Raw genomic sequence first — 15,418 nt, 5'->3', positions numbered from 1 at the left:
AAAATACATTCATTGTTTTCACTTTTAGTCTATGTCAATTTGGTCACACGTGCCAATACAAGAGCCTGAGGAGGCTTTGGTTAATTACAGTAATGGCAAAAACTAAAACTTGCACTGATTTATATATGCCCTTGTATGTGCAACGTGATTAGTTTTTCAGATAGGTCCAGGTAGGTTTGGATAGACTTTTTTCCCTTAATAAATGAAATAATCGTTTTAAAACAGAATGTAGTATCTACTGGTGTTATCTTAGTCTAATATTAAAATTTGTTTGATCATGTGAAACACTGAAGTGTGAAAAATATGCAATAAATAAATAAATGAATAAATAAAATGAGAAAGGGATGAAATGCTTTTTCAAGAAATGTACACTGTACACATTTTATGAACAAGACAAAAAAAACATCACAGGACCTCCCAATACTTAACACAAACGTAAACATGGTTACCATGTAACACTTAAAAGACTAAGGTTGACCGTATGCTGACATGATTCCTCCGCCATTTAAAACAAAGCTTGTAAAAAAGTATTAAATATTGGGAAAATAAAGTAGCCACACCAATAGATTTAATGTTCACGGACTTTGTTGTCACGCTGTAGGCACCCACCAATTCGGACACAGCCATTGGTAGAGCCCCATGCTCGGCGGACCAATCACATTGTGTCCTGCCCGTAACCTCTGGTGACGTATGCAGCTGTGGCACTTCCTCGTTTGTTTTCTGGGCTGATGAACCGAAACCAGTCGCCCAAATTCAGAATGCATCTGTCAAGGTAAACACAGTGTTTTAATTTTGCACCACCCAGCTGTAAAACAGCGCCGTTGTGCTTAGGTTGTGTTCGTCGGCTAGCCAGCGGGTCTCTGTTTTTTAGCCATAAGACTGACAGCCAGCGCTGCTTTAGCCTGCGAACGTTAGTTAGCTATTAACTATAACGGCTTGTGTGGTTTGTCAGGCTCGCTAACAAACTTACTCAGGTAATGTCAGTGGGGACACTTAGCTGCTGCTGCAGGCTGTGTTTGTAATGTACACACAGCACGGGTCAGGAAGCTAACCTGACTTAACGTGCTGGTCCTTACAAACGATAAAGCAGCCGCTGACACTTCAAATACAGCTAAATATACAGCTAAGCGTATCTCACATCGAGCTACCAGTGTTAGATAATAATAATAGCCCACTGATAATACATGGGAGTAACTCACAGCCAAGACTGGTGTGCTAAAGCATCCTAAACAAAGCTAAAATATATAGCTAATATTTATTTAATGTTTACTAACTGCGATAAGGATGGTCACCGTGGGCTTTTGGTCCATTCCCTATATTTTCCTCCACCCTCCCAGGTAAATTAGTGCTCTCTAATACATCTGCCCACATCCTTTCATCACAGCTGTTTTTTCACCTTTTTCAAAGGTGATTCAGTTTAGTTTTTGCAGGGTTGTAATATAGGTTATACTTGTAATGATATTACTCATAATATTAATAAACATTATTTATATGGCGTTTATCCCAGTTACGATTTACACCTTAAACAGTGAAAATGTATAGTATTTAAAAGTCACGTTTTTGGGACATTGTGAGGTAAAGGCAAGCATACTCTATTGGCTCGTTTCTCTTTTGTGTATCTTCTGGCTAATTCAGTTGGTAACATTATTGTGCTAGAAGAGGCTGGACATTAAGGCGGGACTGCTTGGAGCTGCTTAAGCCAGGATTACACTGACAGGGTTTATTTAAACACACTGCCTGTTCCTCTGTCATCATGTTTACATCACTGTCACTACACACCCACAGCAACCTCCGAGCCCGTCCTTGTTCCCTAATTGATCGGCTCCTTATGAAGAAATATGCATAATCACGCTGTTTTTTTTGCTTCTAGGGTTGGAATTTACATGAAGAGGCGAAAGCGGGGCTGCTCTCGAGCTTGATCATTATAGTCTTCCTCCATCTGGCTGTCACTCTCTTTGCCTCTTCACATCGGTGCTCATTTCCTCTCCCTTCACCAACATGCTGTGCTGGGGGAATGCCAAGGATGGGCAGTTGGGTATTGGTGTGGAGAAGAACCCTGTGTTTGAGCCGAGGAACTGTCATGTGTTCAGTGGCAGGGGATTGAAAGAGGTCGGCTGTGGAGGCCAACACTCTGTGTTTCTTATGCATGATGGCAGTGTGTACACATGTGGCTCTAACAGCTGTGGACAGCTGGGTCATGACAAAGCAGGGATTTCCCCAGGTAAGCGCTAAATTGGAAACACCAGATTGGACCACCCTGGTGAACAACATAGCAAGTATGTTTGAGCATGTGCCTGAATTTGGCCTGATTTGTCTTTGCCTGATTTTTCTGGCTGCACTGGCAGGAGGTGAACTGATGGTCTAATAAAAAAGTCAAATTTTATTCTGTTCTCCAACTATAGTGGAGTTATGTATTAAAAACCTAGCTTGTTATTTTGCATCTTTTACGTTTAAATAAAAGTGTTAATCAGTTAAAGTAGTTATACAAATGGGCATGGGCTGATGGTGAAATTCTGGGCTGTTACTGATGTTTGGCTGGCTTATTTGCACATAACCAAGGTTAAAACTTATCTATGATGAGTGATTAGGCACACAAGCAAGATTGGTCTGCACGTAGTTGATTGAGTTAAAGAGTCTGTTTTATGCTTTACCTCAAATAATAGAAATCTGTGAATTTCATTGAGTTTTTTTTCTCAGCCATTTGATTAATAATAATTCATTTTAAACTGGAATAAATTAAACTCCACTTTCAAAAAACTCAAAGAAGTCACAGACCTGGTTATTTTCCTTTGGTATAAGCCAAAAGCTCTTTAGTGGACACCAGTAATATTTTATATTGGAGAAAAAAAAACCTGATGCTTAGTCACAAAGACTTTGAATTCCACTAATTGTAGTTGTTAGTACGGTAATAATAGTAGAAGCATCTCCTAAACTCATTGCTCAGTATACCGTCTGAAAAACTCCAGGTAACTGAAGAAGTTTGTTGAGCATGCAGTGAAATGTCTTTTGCAAGTCTTAGCAGGTTCAGTGGCTGTTGTGTTTTTATCTGATGTGGAAGCAGGATGACTGGGGATTTGAAAAGCTCAGACACAGACACTCATGTAAATGCAGCATGTTTTGTTTTTTTTAACGCATGACTGTATGCTGGAATTGGGCATCATTAGGTGAGTTTGACATGAAACCGAAAGGATTCCTGTTTCCACATTTTGGGCATTATTCCTACAATGTAGTGACTGCAGACATGATGGGTCTGTGTTGGTATTATGTGGGTGGAAATGTGTTCTACTTCTTCTTTGTTTTGGCATGTGGGTGAACTTGTAACAGCCCTGAACAAATACAAGAATTGCTGGACCTTAAAAAACATACACAGATTTATTTGAGCTATGTCCATCCACATCTTTAATTAGATACACTGCACAGATTCTGAGATGTTATCTCACACGTTGTATAACAAGCTGAGCTGACTTGGCATAATAATTTTTTTGTTAGAAGGCCTTTATCATTTTATGTTTATGTTATTTAATCTTTTTAACAAGCTTAAAAAATGTTGACTGTTGATTAAATGCTATAGTCTTACCTCACTGGAAACCACATTATCAACTATTTTGTGTTTTTAATTTGTCTAAAGCAGCTAACCCTTAGTTTAACCTGGTCCTTAGCAGAATACCACCAACACCAACTGCAAAGTCTCGCCCACACATATCCTTTTTGCACGTGCTTCAACACAGCATTTCTCAGTGCAGTTAAAATATACTATTTTCAAAAGAAATGTGTATATTGTGTTTCTTGGATTTATTGTGTTATTGTTTACAATAAATACTTATTATATAAGTAGCATGTAGTTTAAAATATTTAGACTTATAACTGAAAAACAAATGGGTAAAGAGTAAAAGTAATGAAAAGACCTCTACTGTAGATCTGTCATCTCTTCACAGAGGTTGTTGGGGCTCTGGATACCCAAAAGATTACGATGGTGTCATGTGGCCGGGGGCATTCGATGGCAGTGAATGAACAGGGTCAACTGTTTGCCTGGGGAGCTGGTGATGGGGGACAGCTGGGACTGGGGACCACAGAGACGACTGTTCGAATTCCAAGGTGCCCGTGTAGTTTGTAGGAAGAAGGGTTTAGCCTGGCCACACAGAATTACACTAACTTGCAGTACTTACCTGCAGCCTAGAACCTACTTATACGCACGATCTGATATCGTCGTGTTGGTGTTGTTCCCAGATCAACATAGTAAATGTTGTTCCAGGATCAACATTGGAAGTGACCAATCAGAATGTTGTGACGTCATACTTTTGCGACTTCGGGAAAAACCGCCGTAAAACAAAAAACTGTACTTAAGCTGCGAGAAACCGCCTCTGTCCGCCGATCAACGGACCCTGACCCTAACCCCAACCCTTTAATAAACGCTAAACAGAACTGATATTGTCCTTGCAACATTGGAATTTCATAAATGCACGAATGGCTTGGCGCGCCAAAGAATAACGTCACAACATTCTGATTGGTCACTTGCAATGTTGATCCTGGAACAACATTTACTATGTTGATCTGGGAACAACACCAACACGACAATATCAGATCATCCTACTTATACAGTGTACATCTGGCAACTGCCACAGCTAAGTGTGTCCATAGAGCGTGCAGACGTAGACAGGTTTATCAGAGCCTATTTAAAAACTGTTAGTCATAGACTTCCTGCAAGTCTTTCACATGCAAATACTGGGAAAATGGAAAATGGGATTTTACTGTAATAAGTGGTTTGCAAAATGTTTTCTAGAATAAGCAGTTAGTGCCCTGACAAACAATTTTATTTCTAATAGACAATTTACTGAAAGTTAATGAGGGGAAGAAAGCAGACAAAAGAGACTAAGACTAAATAGATATATCAGAAATATATTTATATCTATATGCTCACAAAATCATTATTAAAAAGAAAGAAAAACTACAGTGACATCTTCTTTGTTAATCTATTGGTTACTCAGACTGACCTCAGTGGTATAGTGGAAGAGAAAAAGCCCCATGTAAACATATACTCAGCGAGATAGTTTAATAGTATTTTGTATGCAGCAGCCTTTCATAATTCAGTTCAACGTAGTTTTATTTATATAGCACCCAATCACAACAATAGACGCCTCAAGACACTTTGTATTGTAAGAGAAAGACCCTACAATAATACAGTGAAAATCCCAATAATCAGATGACCCCCTATGAGCAAGCGCTTTTGTGACAGTGGGAAGGAAAAACTCCCCTTTTAACAGGAAGAAACCTCAGGCAGAAGCAGCTTCATGGAGGGGCTGCCATCTGGCTCGATCAGTTGGGGATAAGGGAAGGAAAGACACATTGTGGAAGAGCGCAAGAAATTATTAATAACTAATGATTTAATGAAGATTAGTGTAAAAACACATGGTAAGGGAAAAAAGCGAGTGAAGAAGAAACACTCAGTACATCATGGGAAGCCTCCAGCCGACTAGGCCTATTGCAGCATAACTAAGGGAGGATTCAGGGTCACCTGATCAAGCCCTAACTATAAGTTTGATTAAAAAGCTAAGTTTTAAGCCTAAAAAAAGGAAAGTGGGTGTCTGTCTCCAAAATCCAAACTAGAAGCTGGTTCCACAAAAGAGGGGCCTGAAAGCTGACGGCTCTTCCTCCCATTCTACCTTTAACTACTCTAGGAATTAAAAGTAAGCCTGCAGTCTGAGAGCAAAGTGCTCTATTGTGGTGATGCGGTACTATGAGGTCTTTAACATAAAATGGGACCCGATTATTATGGATTTAAAAGGGAGCCAGTGAAGAGAAGCCAGTATGGGTGAAATATGCTCTCTCTGCTCTCTCTAGTCCCTGTCAGTACTCGTGCTGCGGCATTTTGGATAAGCTGAAAGCTTTTCAGTGAGTTTTTAGGACATCAAAAATTACCATACTGCATCCTAGAAGTAATAAATACTAGTTTTTCAGTATCACTCTGAGAAAGAGATTGCACAAAAGGAAGAAAGCAGTTCTATATATTTGCTTAGTGTGTGCATTGAAAAACATATCCTGGTCAAAATGACTCCAAGGTTCCTCACAGTGTTACTGGAGGCCAAGGTAATCCCATTTAGAGTAAGCATATAGTAACGTATTTCTAAGATTTTTTTTTAGGGCCATGTACGCTAACCTCAGTTTGTAGCGGAATTTAGAAATTATAGGTCATCCAGGTCTTTGTCTTTCAGAGATTCCTGCAGTTTCACTAAGTTGTGTGTGTTTTCTGGCTTCATGGATGGATAAAGTTGGGCATCCTCTGCATAGGAGTGAAAATGTATGCTTTGTCTTCTAATGATAAGGACTGGATTTGAACACCCCTGGCCTAAGAGAAGCATGTATAATATAAACAGAACTGGTTCTAGCGTGGAACCCTGTGGAACTCCATAATTCACCTTAGTGTGTAAAGAGGACTTCAATTAACATGAACAAACTGAAGTGTTATAATTTTAACAAGTTTGTCTGAATTAGGTCTCTCTTGTAAATGAGACATTGGGTCTCAATGGGGCTACCTGTATAAATAAAAGTTAAATAGCAAGTAAAAAGTCTATTAGATAGATAAGATTCAAACCACCTTTAATAGCTACAGCATGCTCTAATCGCTGTAATTAAATTATGGTCATCGAACCTCATTGCACTGAGGTTTAGAAGAAGCACAGACAGGAATCTACTGTCAGAGGCCATAAGAAGACCATTTGTAACCTACACTAAAGCTGTCTCTGTAATCTGATAATCTGATGAATTCTAAAACCTGACTGAAACTCAGTACAATTTCTGTGCAGATGATTAGTTAGCTGTTTTACAAATACTCTTTTGAGAAAGGCAGGTTAAGAAGGTTGTGATTGGCCTATAATCAGCTAAGACAATAGACAACAGGTTTGGCATTATTTGGAATTTCCAGCCTTTTCATGCATCATCCACTTAAACACGAAATGTTTTTAATGTGTATTTTTGGTTTGATAAACAAATGTTGTTGTTTTTTTTAAATGTATCCTAGGTTGGTCAAAAGACTGTGTGACCATCGCATCTCTCAAGTAATGTGTGGGAATCAGCACTGCATCGCACTTTCTAGAGGTGTGAAAGACAATTTCTTTATAACACCTCATCACTGTTCACAATATGAATATTGGATCCCAACTGTGTCCAATTGAGCTGAAATGTATGGCATCAGAAAACCTTCATAAATTCTTAATTTCACTTCATGTAAATTTTAGCTCATCTGTCCGCTCGTCCACAGTTCAGTAGAAGCGTTAATCCTTTAACAGTATTGGTCAGATCTGAGTGAAACTTGAACATGGTCAAGGTCACATTTGCTGTTTTACGAGCAATCACCAGGCAGTAATGATGAAGAACAAGTGTGTGTTTAACAATGGAACAACAAAGTGTCAACCATCAGCATCAAGGTTAGCATGACTAGGACTCGAGACATAATATTTTCATTAAAATATGTGATTGCAAAGGGAGGAGAGCATAGTTTAAGAAAATGCAATGGTTTTGCATTATGGGAGATGTTAAATTGAGTGTTTTTTGTCCAAAGAAATGTGATCAGATGTTGAACCACAGCTTCTTGGGGCTAAACACACATAGCTTAATGTATTAATACTAACAGGATAATGGGGTCTGTGATTTATGTGTCAGCCTGGAAAGTTGTTTATTTATTTATGTTTGGTGTAAGCTTTGACTTGATTTAAGTTTAGCTATAAAATGAAAACATTTGGTGTTGTTGATGTTTTGGCAATATGTAGGTATAGCCATAATAATACCCACACCCTGTAACAGCTCTAAATATAGCCACTCTATAAAACAGACATCTGCCCTGTATTTTGTGTTCATTATTGGTGTTGATGTAAGGTAAAGTTCATGATGTGCGTTTTTCCTCTCAGATGGCCAGCTGTTCACATGGGGCCAGAACACCAGCGGGCAGCTCGGGTTGGGGAAAGGAGAGCCCAGCAAGCTGTTCCCTCATCCTCTAAAGTCTCTGGCAGGAATTCCTTTGGCACAAATAACGGCAGGAGGAGACCACAGTTTTGCCCTCTCATTGTCTGGAGCTGTATTTGGCTGGGGCAAAAACAGAGCTGGACAACTGGGCCTTAATGATAAACAAGGTAATAATCACCTGGTTGGAAAGAACAGCGACTGTTAATGATATAATGCAGAGTGTAGAGCTTCATACAAATTATATAAATCTTTACGTAATATTGTGTGTCACATTTTTATCAATTTATTTGCGTTTGAAAAAAAAAAGGTTTTCACAGGACTCCACATGGTATTGTGAAAAACTAAGTACACCTGTACTCTTTTGATAATATTTTAGAGGTTAAGTAACAGCTAAGTACTATTAATAATTACTAATGACTGTCAAGTGTGAGTACCGCTATCAAAGCAGACATTTTGGCAGTTTCTGATCTGAAGCATTCACGTGTTAACGCAATGCCACAATCTTCCCTGGAAACGACGTCTCAGCAAATTCACCCAAGATCAGACTGAGCAATACATAGAGAAACTGCAAAAAACCCAGCAGCTACATCTCAGACTCTAGAGGCCTCCGTTAGCAGGTTAAATGGTAAAGTTCACGATGGTACAAAATAGAAAAGGTCTGAACAAGTGTGGCTTATTTGGAAGGGTTACCAGGAGGAAGCCTGTTCTCTCTAAAAATAACATGACCGCACAGCTTAGGTTTGAAAAGTTGCATGTGAGAAAATTGCAAGACTTCTTGAATAAAGTCCTTTGGACAGATGAGGCCATTGGGGTGGCTGTAGTTTAGGAGGTAGAGCAGGTCATCTACTAATAGGAAGCTTCTATTTTGATTGTGAGTGTCTGTGAATGCCACATAGAAAGCACTTAAGCATAGAATGGATGTGAATGTGTGAATGAGGCATGTTGTATAAAGTGCTTTAGTGGTCAGGTAGAGTAGAAAAGCACTATATAAGAACTAGTTCATTTACCATTTATCATTATGCCAACGTGTAGATGTTTGGCTATAATGCACAGCACCATGTGGGGAAAAATTAAACACAGCATGTCAGCATAAACACCTCATACCATCTGTCAGCATGATGGTGGAGGGGTGATGATTTGGGCACCTTGGAGTCATGGAGTTGACCGTGAACTCCTCTGGATACCAAAGTGTTGTAGAGTCAAACTTTAGATGTCTACCCGACATTTAAAGTTTGGCCAGTACTGGGTCAGGCCACAGGACAACAGCAGCAAATCTACCGCAGAACGACTGAAAGAGAAAAGAGTCAGTGTGTTGCAATGGTCCAGACAAAGTCCAGACCTCAAACCGATATGAGCTGTAAGAGAAATGATTGAACTGACTGTATTACATGGTCAAATGGGGGAAATTTACAGACAGAAGTAAAAGACTGGCCTCAGTGTACTGACAGGAAGTAATAAGAAAGTCTGTGGAACAATGGCAACGTACTTGACCACGCTCATTTTTTGTTTTATGAGTAGTTAGAGGTCACCATTTTGGAGAAGCGATCTATTTATTAACATTTCATGGAAATGATCCTCAATATTAAATAATTTAATAATTTAGTTAATTAACATATCCACGTTTAGTTTAGTTGCCATTATGGTGCTAAATCAGAATGCAAAAGTTTAAGTGTTTTCCAGCATCTTCTTAATTTGAGTGAGTGGACTCATCTGTTTAACAGTGTGGACTCGCTCATGTGTTGTCGCCTTCCTCAGATCGTGCCGTCCCATGCCACATCAAATTTTTGAGATCTCAGAAAGTTGTTTACATCAGCTGTGGAGATGAACATACAGCAGCCTTGACAAAGGTATGATTTATGCTTAACTGTGTTGTACATTGGCAGCACGGTGGCACGGTGGTTAGCACTGTTGCCGCACAGCAAGAAGGTCCTGAGTTCAATTCCACCATCAGGCCGGGGTCTTTCTGTGTGGAGTTTGCATGTTCTCCCCGTGTTTGCGTGGGTTCCCTCCGGGTACTCCGGCTTCCTCCCACCGTCCAAAGACATGCAGTTTGAGGGGATAGGTTAATTGGATAATCCAAATTGTCACTAGGTGTGAATGTGTGAGTGAATGTGAGCGTGAATGGTTGTCTGTCCCTGTGTGTTGGCCCTGCGACAGACTGGCGACCTGTCCAGGGTGTACCCCGCCTCTCGCCCTATGACAGCTGGGATAGGCTCCAGCGCCCCCCGCGACCCTGGAAAGGATAAGCGGAAGCGAATGGATGGATGGATGGATGGATGTGTTGTACATGCTTTACATATGCATGTTTAATTTTGGCCATTTCTAGTAACAGATATTATGCAACCAGATATTATATAGTCTTGTTTTGTTAGGTCGTTCTTGTTTAGCTGCCATTAAAATTGGTGCAAGAGATTTATATTATTTTACACAACACTCTGTTAATACAGAGTTAAAAACTGAGTCTTATTCCAGCCACACGGCCTAATCCTATCTTATCTTAATCTACCACCTAACGTGTGCCGTGTGTTTTAGTGCAAGACTATGCAGAAAGTTTCCCTCTTAAATGGAAAAAAGCACGGAAAAAGTCAGTGTGTTTACTCTTCCCGATAGGATGGCGGCTTGTTTACGTTTGGTGATGGCTCGTGGGGTCAGCTGGGTCACGGCTCCACCAATAGTGAACTTTTACCTAGACGAGTGCTGGAGCTCATGGGCACTGAGGTGTCCCAAATCGCCTGTGGCAGGTACTGTCTCTGATAAACCTATAGAGGACTTTGGTTGGTTATACCCATACAATCTCATGCAACCAAGTAAAACAACAGTGGAGTAAAGTCTATGTTTATGAAGCCTAAACTTTTTTTTTGACTCTCAGAAAGCCGCAGTTTTGACTCTCTTGTATGGTGTGTGTTTTTTGTTTATTTTGTCTTAGTATTTTCTCCACACCTGATGGGAAAGGAATACTGAAAAGACTTATAGAAAGTTACCTTGTCCCTTAGATGTTAATAGCTTTGATTGTTTTGCTTCCAGCCACAGACATTTGTTACATCTTTTTTTGCTCAGTTATTTCTTTTGACCGTTAGAACAAAACTTCTCTTTGAGAATCCAAATTAAAAAAATATAAACATTAGTAATAATTAAAAAATATCTGCTGCAAAAACAACCGATCTAAACTGAACATGTTAAATCAGAGAGCTGTAAGGTACCTTTGATCATGTTAACTGCATATCTAATGCTGTAAATGTGTAACTATCAAAGTGGTGAATTTCTTCATATCGTGGTTTTTCCTTTTGCCAGGCACCACACGTTGGCGTTCGTGCCTTCCTCTGGCGTGGTATATGCGTTTGGTTGTAACAGCCATGGCCAGCTGGGAACAGGAATACTGGGGGATGCCAGAAGCCCATTTCCTGTCAAGGCCAGTTTCCTGACTGGAAAATTCCATAGGAGAGGTAAGCAGTGGACTTGCCGATCAGTCCCTATATGCTTGTGACCGAACGCCTTTTTAAAAGTGCCTCATTCCCACTTCTCACTTTTTTTAGACATGTTTCCTGTTTGTGCCTTTTACTGGTAACTGCAGTGGAAATCCAGGAAGGCAGCTGTGAATGTTAGTTTTATTTGGCCTAACCATTATGGTCCTGCGAACCTTGTTTCTGATTTTTTTCTTGAAGACAATGGAGAACTTTGAGAGAATTTGCAAAGTCTTAAAACAGAAAGAACAGACTGATAACGATACAGTGGGTTTTGTTAGTGTCCAGCTAGACTCTGCTGCTTCACTGTCTTGCGGAGGTATTTCTGATTTGGCTGCAGTTGCTGTTGCCAAAACAACCAAGAGTATAGTTGGTATTCAGCCGAAACAGCTTGTATTTCCACAGCAGTGTCTTCTATTGGATTTACCAGAAATCATCCTGCAATCTGCTTGTAATGTAGGCTAGGGGGTGTGAGTCACAGCAGAGATTTAAAAAAAAAAATATTGTAAGGAGACTACAAGAACACAGTGTATTCTGCCATGTATATCAAATTGAAATAGCACAAAGAAGAGCTTTTGAGCCAACTGCTTTATGATTGCTTTATGCTTCCACAGTGTATTATTCTTTATCCTTCATTACTGTCTATCATCTTTATTCTCAAGGTCAGGAATCATTTCAGACACATGCAATTTAAAGTGCTTTACAGTATGAAATATATATATTTTATTCCCTGTTATTAAATGTCCAGTGTCTCTCTCTTTTTTTATTTTTCTTAATTAGAATCAAAACAGTATACCGTGACCAAAATCATCTGTGGAGGAGACCATAGTTTCTTATTGTATTCTAATGAGCAGGTATGTGATTTCATAAAGATTACCATAAAGTAAAAATTGCAATGTGACACACATATGCTTCTTAGTTTTCCTGCAGCACGCTGTATAATTCTAAGCAATCACATCCAAAAACTCCAAGCAATCATGTCTGTGTTACTTAGGTTCAGTGTTTCACCACAGGGTGGCGTTAATGTCTCAGCTTTAACCAGTTCAGTTGATGGAGCCTTTATCTGGTTAAAAGAAAATTCAATTTTCAAACAAACTGTCAGGAACGTAGGCTGATAAAGATGTAAAGCGCTTAGCCTCGGCTACAAATCCAAGCAAAACATTTCGATCTCAGGCGTGGCCTCTTTATTTTGTCGACGCAACCCAGATCAAACTTTGCCGCACAGACTGCAAAGGACCAAAGCAAACAGTCTTCCGTGTTTGTAACAGTGCTGTTATGTGTTCTCTGTCTTCCCCTCTACAGACCTCTGTCCCCTCGGAAGACTTCAGAGTGATTAATATTGGCAAAAGTCTCTCACCAATCAATTATGAAAGTTTGAATTCGTTGAGGCTGAAACTGATGTACAACACAGACTCTAGCGTCACAAAGTAAGCCAAAGATAAAAGGGTATTGTGTCAGATATTTTAGATTATAAGATAGAATGTAGACTCAAATATAATTGGTTCACACAAATACACACAGAGCTTAATTCACTTTAATCATTGGAAAGTCTCCCCTTGTTACATTTTCATTGTAACGCGTGTTTCGTTTACAGTGACGTCATAGTTCAGCTGTCCTCGACGGCGTGCTGGAATGCCAGCTTCTTGGACCAAAGGTGCGTAGACCTCACCTGTGTCAATATGAGAAATACACAAATAATGCAGTCAGGACTTGTTGTATACTGGAGCACGGTTGCATGTATTAATGCAAAAACCTTCAGTGGAAGACAAAACACTACTGAGCTTACATTTTTCTAAGAGCTTTTCTAAAAGCTTACAGTGCTAAGAGTATTAGTGAATCTACATAGACAAGATATTTTTTCTTTAGAAAAAGCACTTTATATAAATTATATTTTGCTGCTTTTACAAGTCAGACTTGTAATTTTATTTTCACCTTTAAGAAAAAGAAGACAGTGGTGACCTTGAGGAGGAAAAAAGAAACGAACATTTAACAGTTAATAAGATATAGCACCAAAGTATAGCACCATAGTATAAAGAAGAGCTGAAATAATTAATTAAGAGGTGATAAAAATGTTTAAGTTCCCACCTTAATAGTGCCGGATTTAGTCAGTATTTGCCAAACAAACCTTGGATGCATACATACCATCTGGATGACAAGTTATGACCAGATATTTTATTCTTCGTTCTCCGTCACTGTCTGTGTTATTATTAGAAGAAGTGTTTGATTTCTACAGGTTGAAAATGTGACTCTGATTTAAACTAGACAGGCACGGCATATTTAAAATAGTTAGTACAATTATGTGCTGCACGTGTGCCACGTCTGTATCGCTACTGTGCTGAGCCAAAAATAGCACAGCACATGCTCAGGATCTTTGGCCTTGGTTCAGGCAGGTGACAGATGGCACAAACTGCAGTCGCGCTCGACATCAAAATTGCAGTTTTTCCACTGAATTTTGCCACAGAAACTCTCCCAGTATTTTAGGACAAAAAAAAGGGCACCACATTCCCCAACAAAGGTTTAAAAAAAAGAAAAAGAAGGATCTGTAGGCGTATTATTAGTGCAGATTCATCACAGAGTAACTTCTTAAGCCCTTCAGGTGTGTGCCATAAATGAAGTTAAGTAAGGAAATGCATGCCGTGTGATCAACAAACGAAGATCTACTTCCTCTGTCAAATACCCTCAAATCAATGCATATCATCTTATCCAGCTGATTGTCAGGCTTGGGAAAGATGCTATCTGTTTGGTTAGCGTGATCTGTGCGAGTCCATCAACTTATGTGTTGACGTCATGACGTATGTAGGACAAACTAATCAGCAGATACTTATCACGTCCTTGGAATGAGCTGTGGAGGTCACCGGGTTGGAAAAAAAGGCCTCACAGACACATGGGTGAAAAATGAATCTTTCAAAAGCTGAAATGCCACAGGAGGTAAAACAAATAGTAACATCCATCATAAAGTAAGTAAGTAGTGCATATCAAATACAGGAGGACAGACTTGTACTAACTGACTGACTAAATGGAAATAAATGTTAGTTGCTGGCTTAGTTAATAACATGAAAACCTTCCCAACAAAAATGTAGCCATAAAAACTGTATTTGTATCTCCTTTTATTGGGTACAGCTGTGGGATTTGCTGCAGTTGTTCAGAGCACATCCATGCACAGGAAGTATTAGCATCACAGTTGGGACCCAAAACTGCTCAGATGGTGCTTTAAGCTCAGAGAGTTCTCGGATTTTAATGGGTCATTGCTGTGACTCTCAGTAGTTTTGTAGCACAAACCGCTGTACCATCTGCAGCAGTGTTTGCTCTTTGACAAACAGTCTCCACAGGATCACGTCTGATCTGACTGAGTGCTGTAAATAGTTGCCGTTAGGGATCAGTCCACTGTGTCAGTCAGTATTTGCCTTGTTGTGCCTATAGGGAAGGAAGATGGCATTTAGAGATAGCTAAATCTTTAATGCTCTGTGTCAGTGATATGTTGAGGGTTGTTTAAGGCGAAGCAGTGAGTGTGCTTATCAACTGGTTCTCACTCTCATCATCTCCCAGGCAGAAGAAGGGATCTGCTTAGGGATAGACTTAAATACATTTAGGCTGCGTGTATACTTAACCATTGCTTATATTGCAGTGAGTATTATCATACCTATCTAAAGGTGACTCACAGCTGACCTGCTGGATGTCAGCTTGGAGTAGACCTGTGTTTAATCCAAAGCAACTTTCCATCAAAGCTTTATCACGAATTCCCTGAATATGAGCTTCTTTTAGTCTTTGCTGAGATCTCACTTATATCTCACTTATATCTTTCTTTATCTGCTTTCTCTCAGTGATGATACCCATTTCAAAACCAACCCAAAGATCCCAGGCATCGATCTCAACTCTGTCAGAATGCTGTTTGAGACTCTGAGCAAACCAGCTTTCTCTGAACTCATGGAGCAGGTACTCCTTCTAACCTCCAAACCCAGTTTACTGTATGCCTCTAAGGACACGTGGTACATGTGTTTGAT

At 39.6% G+C, this 15,418-nt stretch overlaps 1 protein-coding gene across 4 annotated transcripts in view; it reads left to right on the top strand.

Annotated features, from left to right (window-relative positions):
- The first annotated feature begins 687 nt into the window (after positions 1-687).
- herc3 (HECT and RLD domain containing E3 ubiquitin protein ligase 3) overlaps positions 688-15,418 on the top strand; it is a 37,163-nt gene continuing 22,432 nt past the window's right edge. The window contains exons 1-12 of one of the 4 annotated variants that reach the window (XM_031752199.2): positions 688-772; positions 1,871-2,221; positions 3,936-4,095; positions 7,016-7,092; positions 7,902-8,123; positions 9,712-9,803; positions 10,567-10,697; positions 11,248-11,399; positions 12,198-12,271; positions 12,720-12,844; positions 13,012-13,071; positions 15,239-15,350. In XM_031752199.2, coding sequence (XP_031608059.1) covers positions 1,999-2,221; positions 3,936-4,095; positions 7,016-7,092; positions 7,902-8,123; positions 9,712-9,803; positions 10,567-10,697; positions 11,248-11,399; positions 12,198-12,271; positions 12,720-12,844; positions 13,012-13,071; positions 15,239-15,350 — 1,428 coding nt within the window. In that variant the 5' untranslated portion in view covers positions 688-772; positions 1,871-1,998. Of the gene's footprint in view, positions 773-1,870; positions 2,222-3,935; positions 4,096-7,015; positions 7,093-7,140; positions 7,422-7,901; positions 8,124-9,711; positions 9,804-10,566; positions 10,698-11,247; positions 11,400-12,197; positions 12,272-12,719; positions 12,845-13,011; positions 13,072-15,238; positions 15,351-15,418 lie in introns of those variants that run through there. The other 3 variants (XM_039613383.1, XM_031752200.2, XM_039613384.1) reach the window with 3 other exon arrangements.

Source organism: Oreochromis aureus, linkage group 6 (assembly GCF_013358895.1).
Source record: "Oreochromis aureus strain Israel breed Guangdong linkage group 6, ZZ_aureus, whole genome shotgun sequence".
In the NCBI taxonomy this organism is placed as follows: Eukaryota; Metazoa; Chordata; class Actinopteri; order Cichliformes; family Cichlidae; genus Oreochromis; species Oreochromis aureus.
This window is presented reverse-complemented; position numbering and strand designations above follow the sequence as displayed.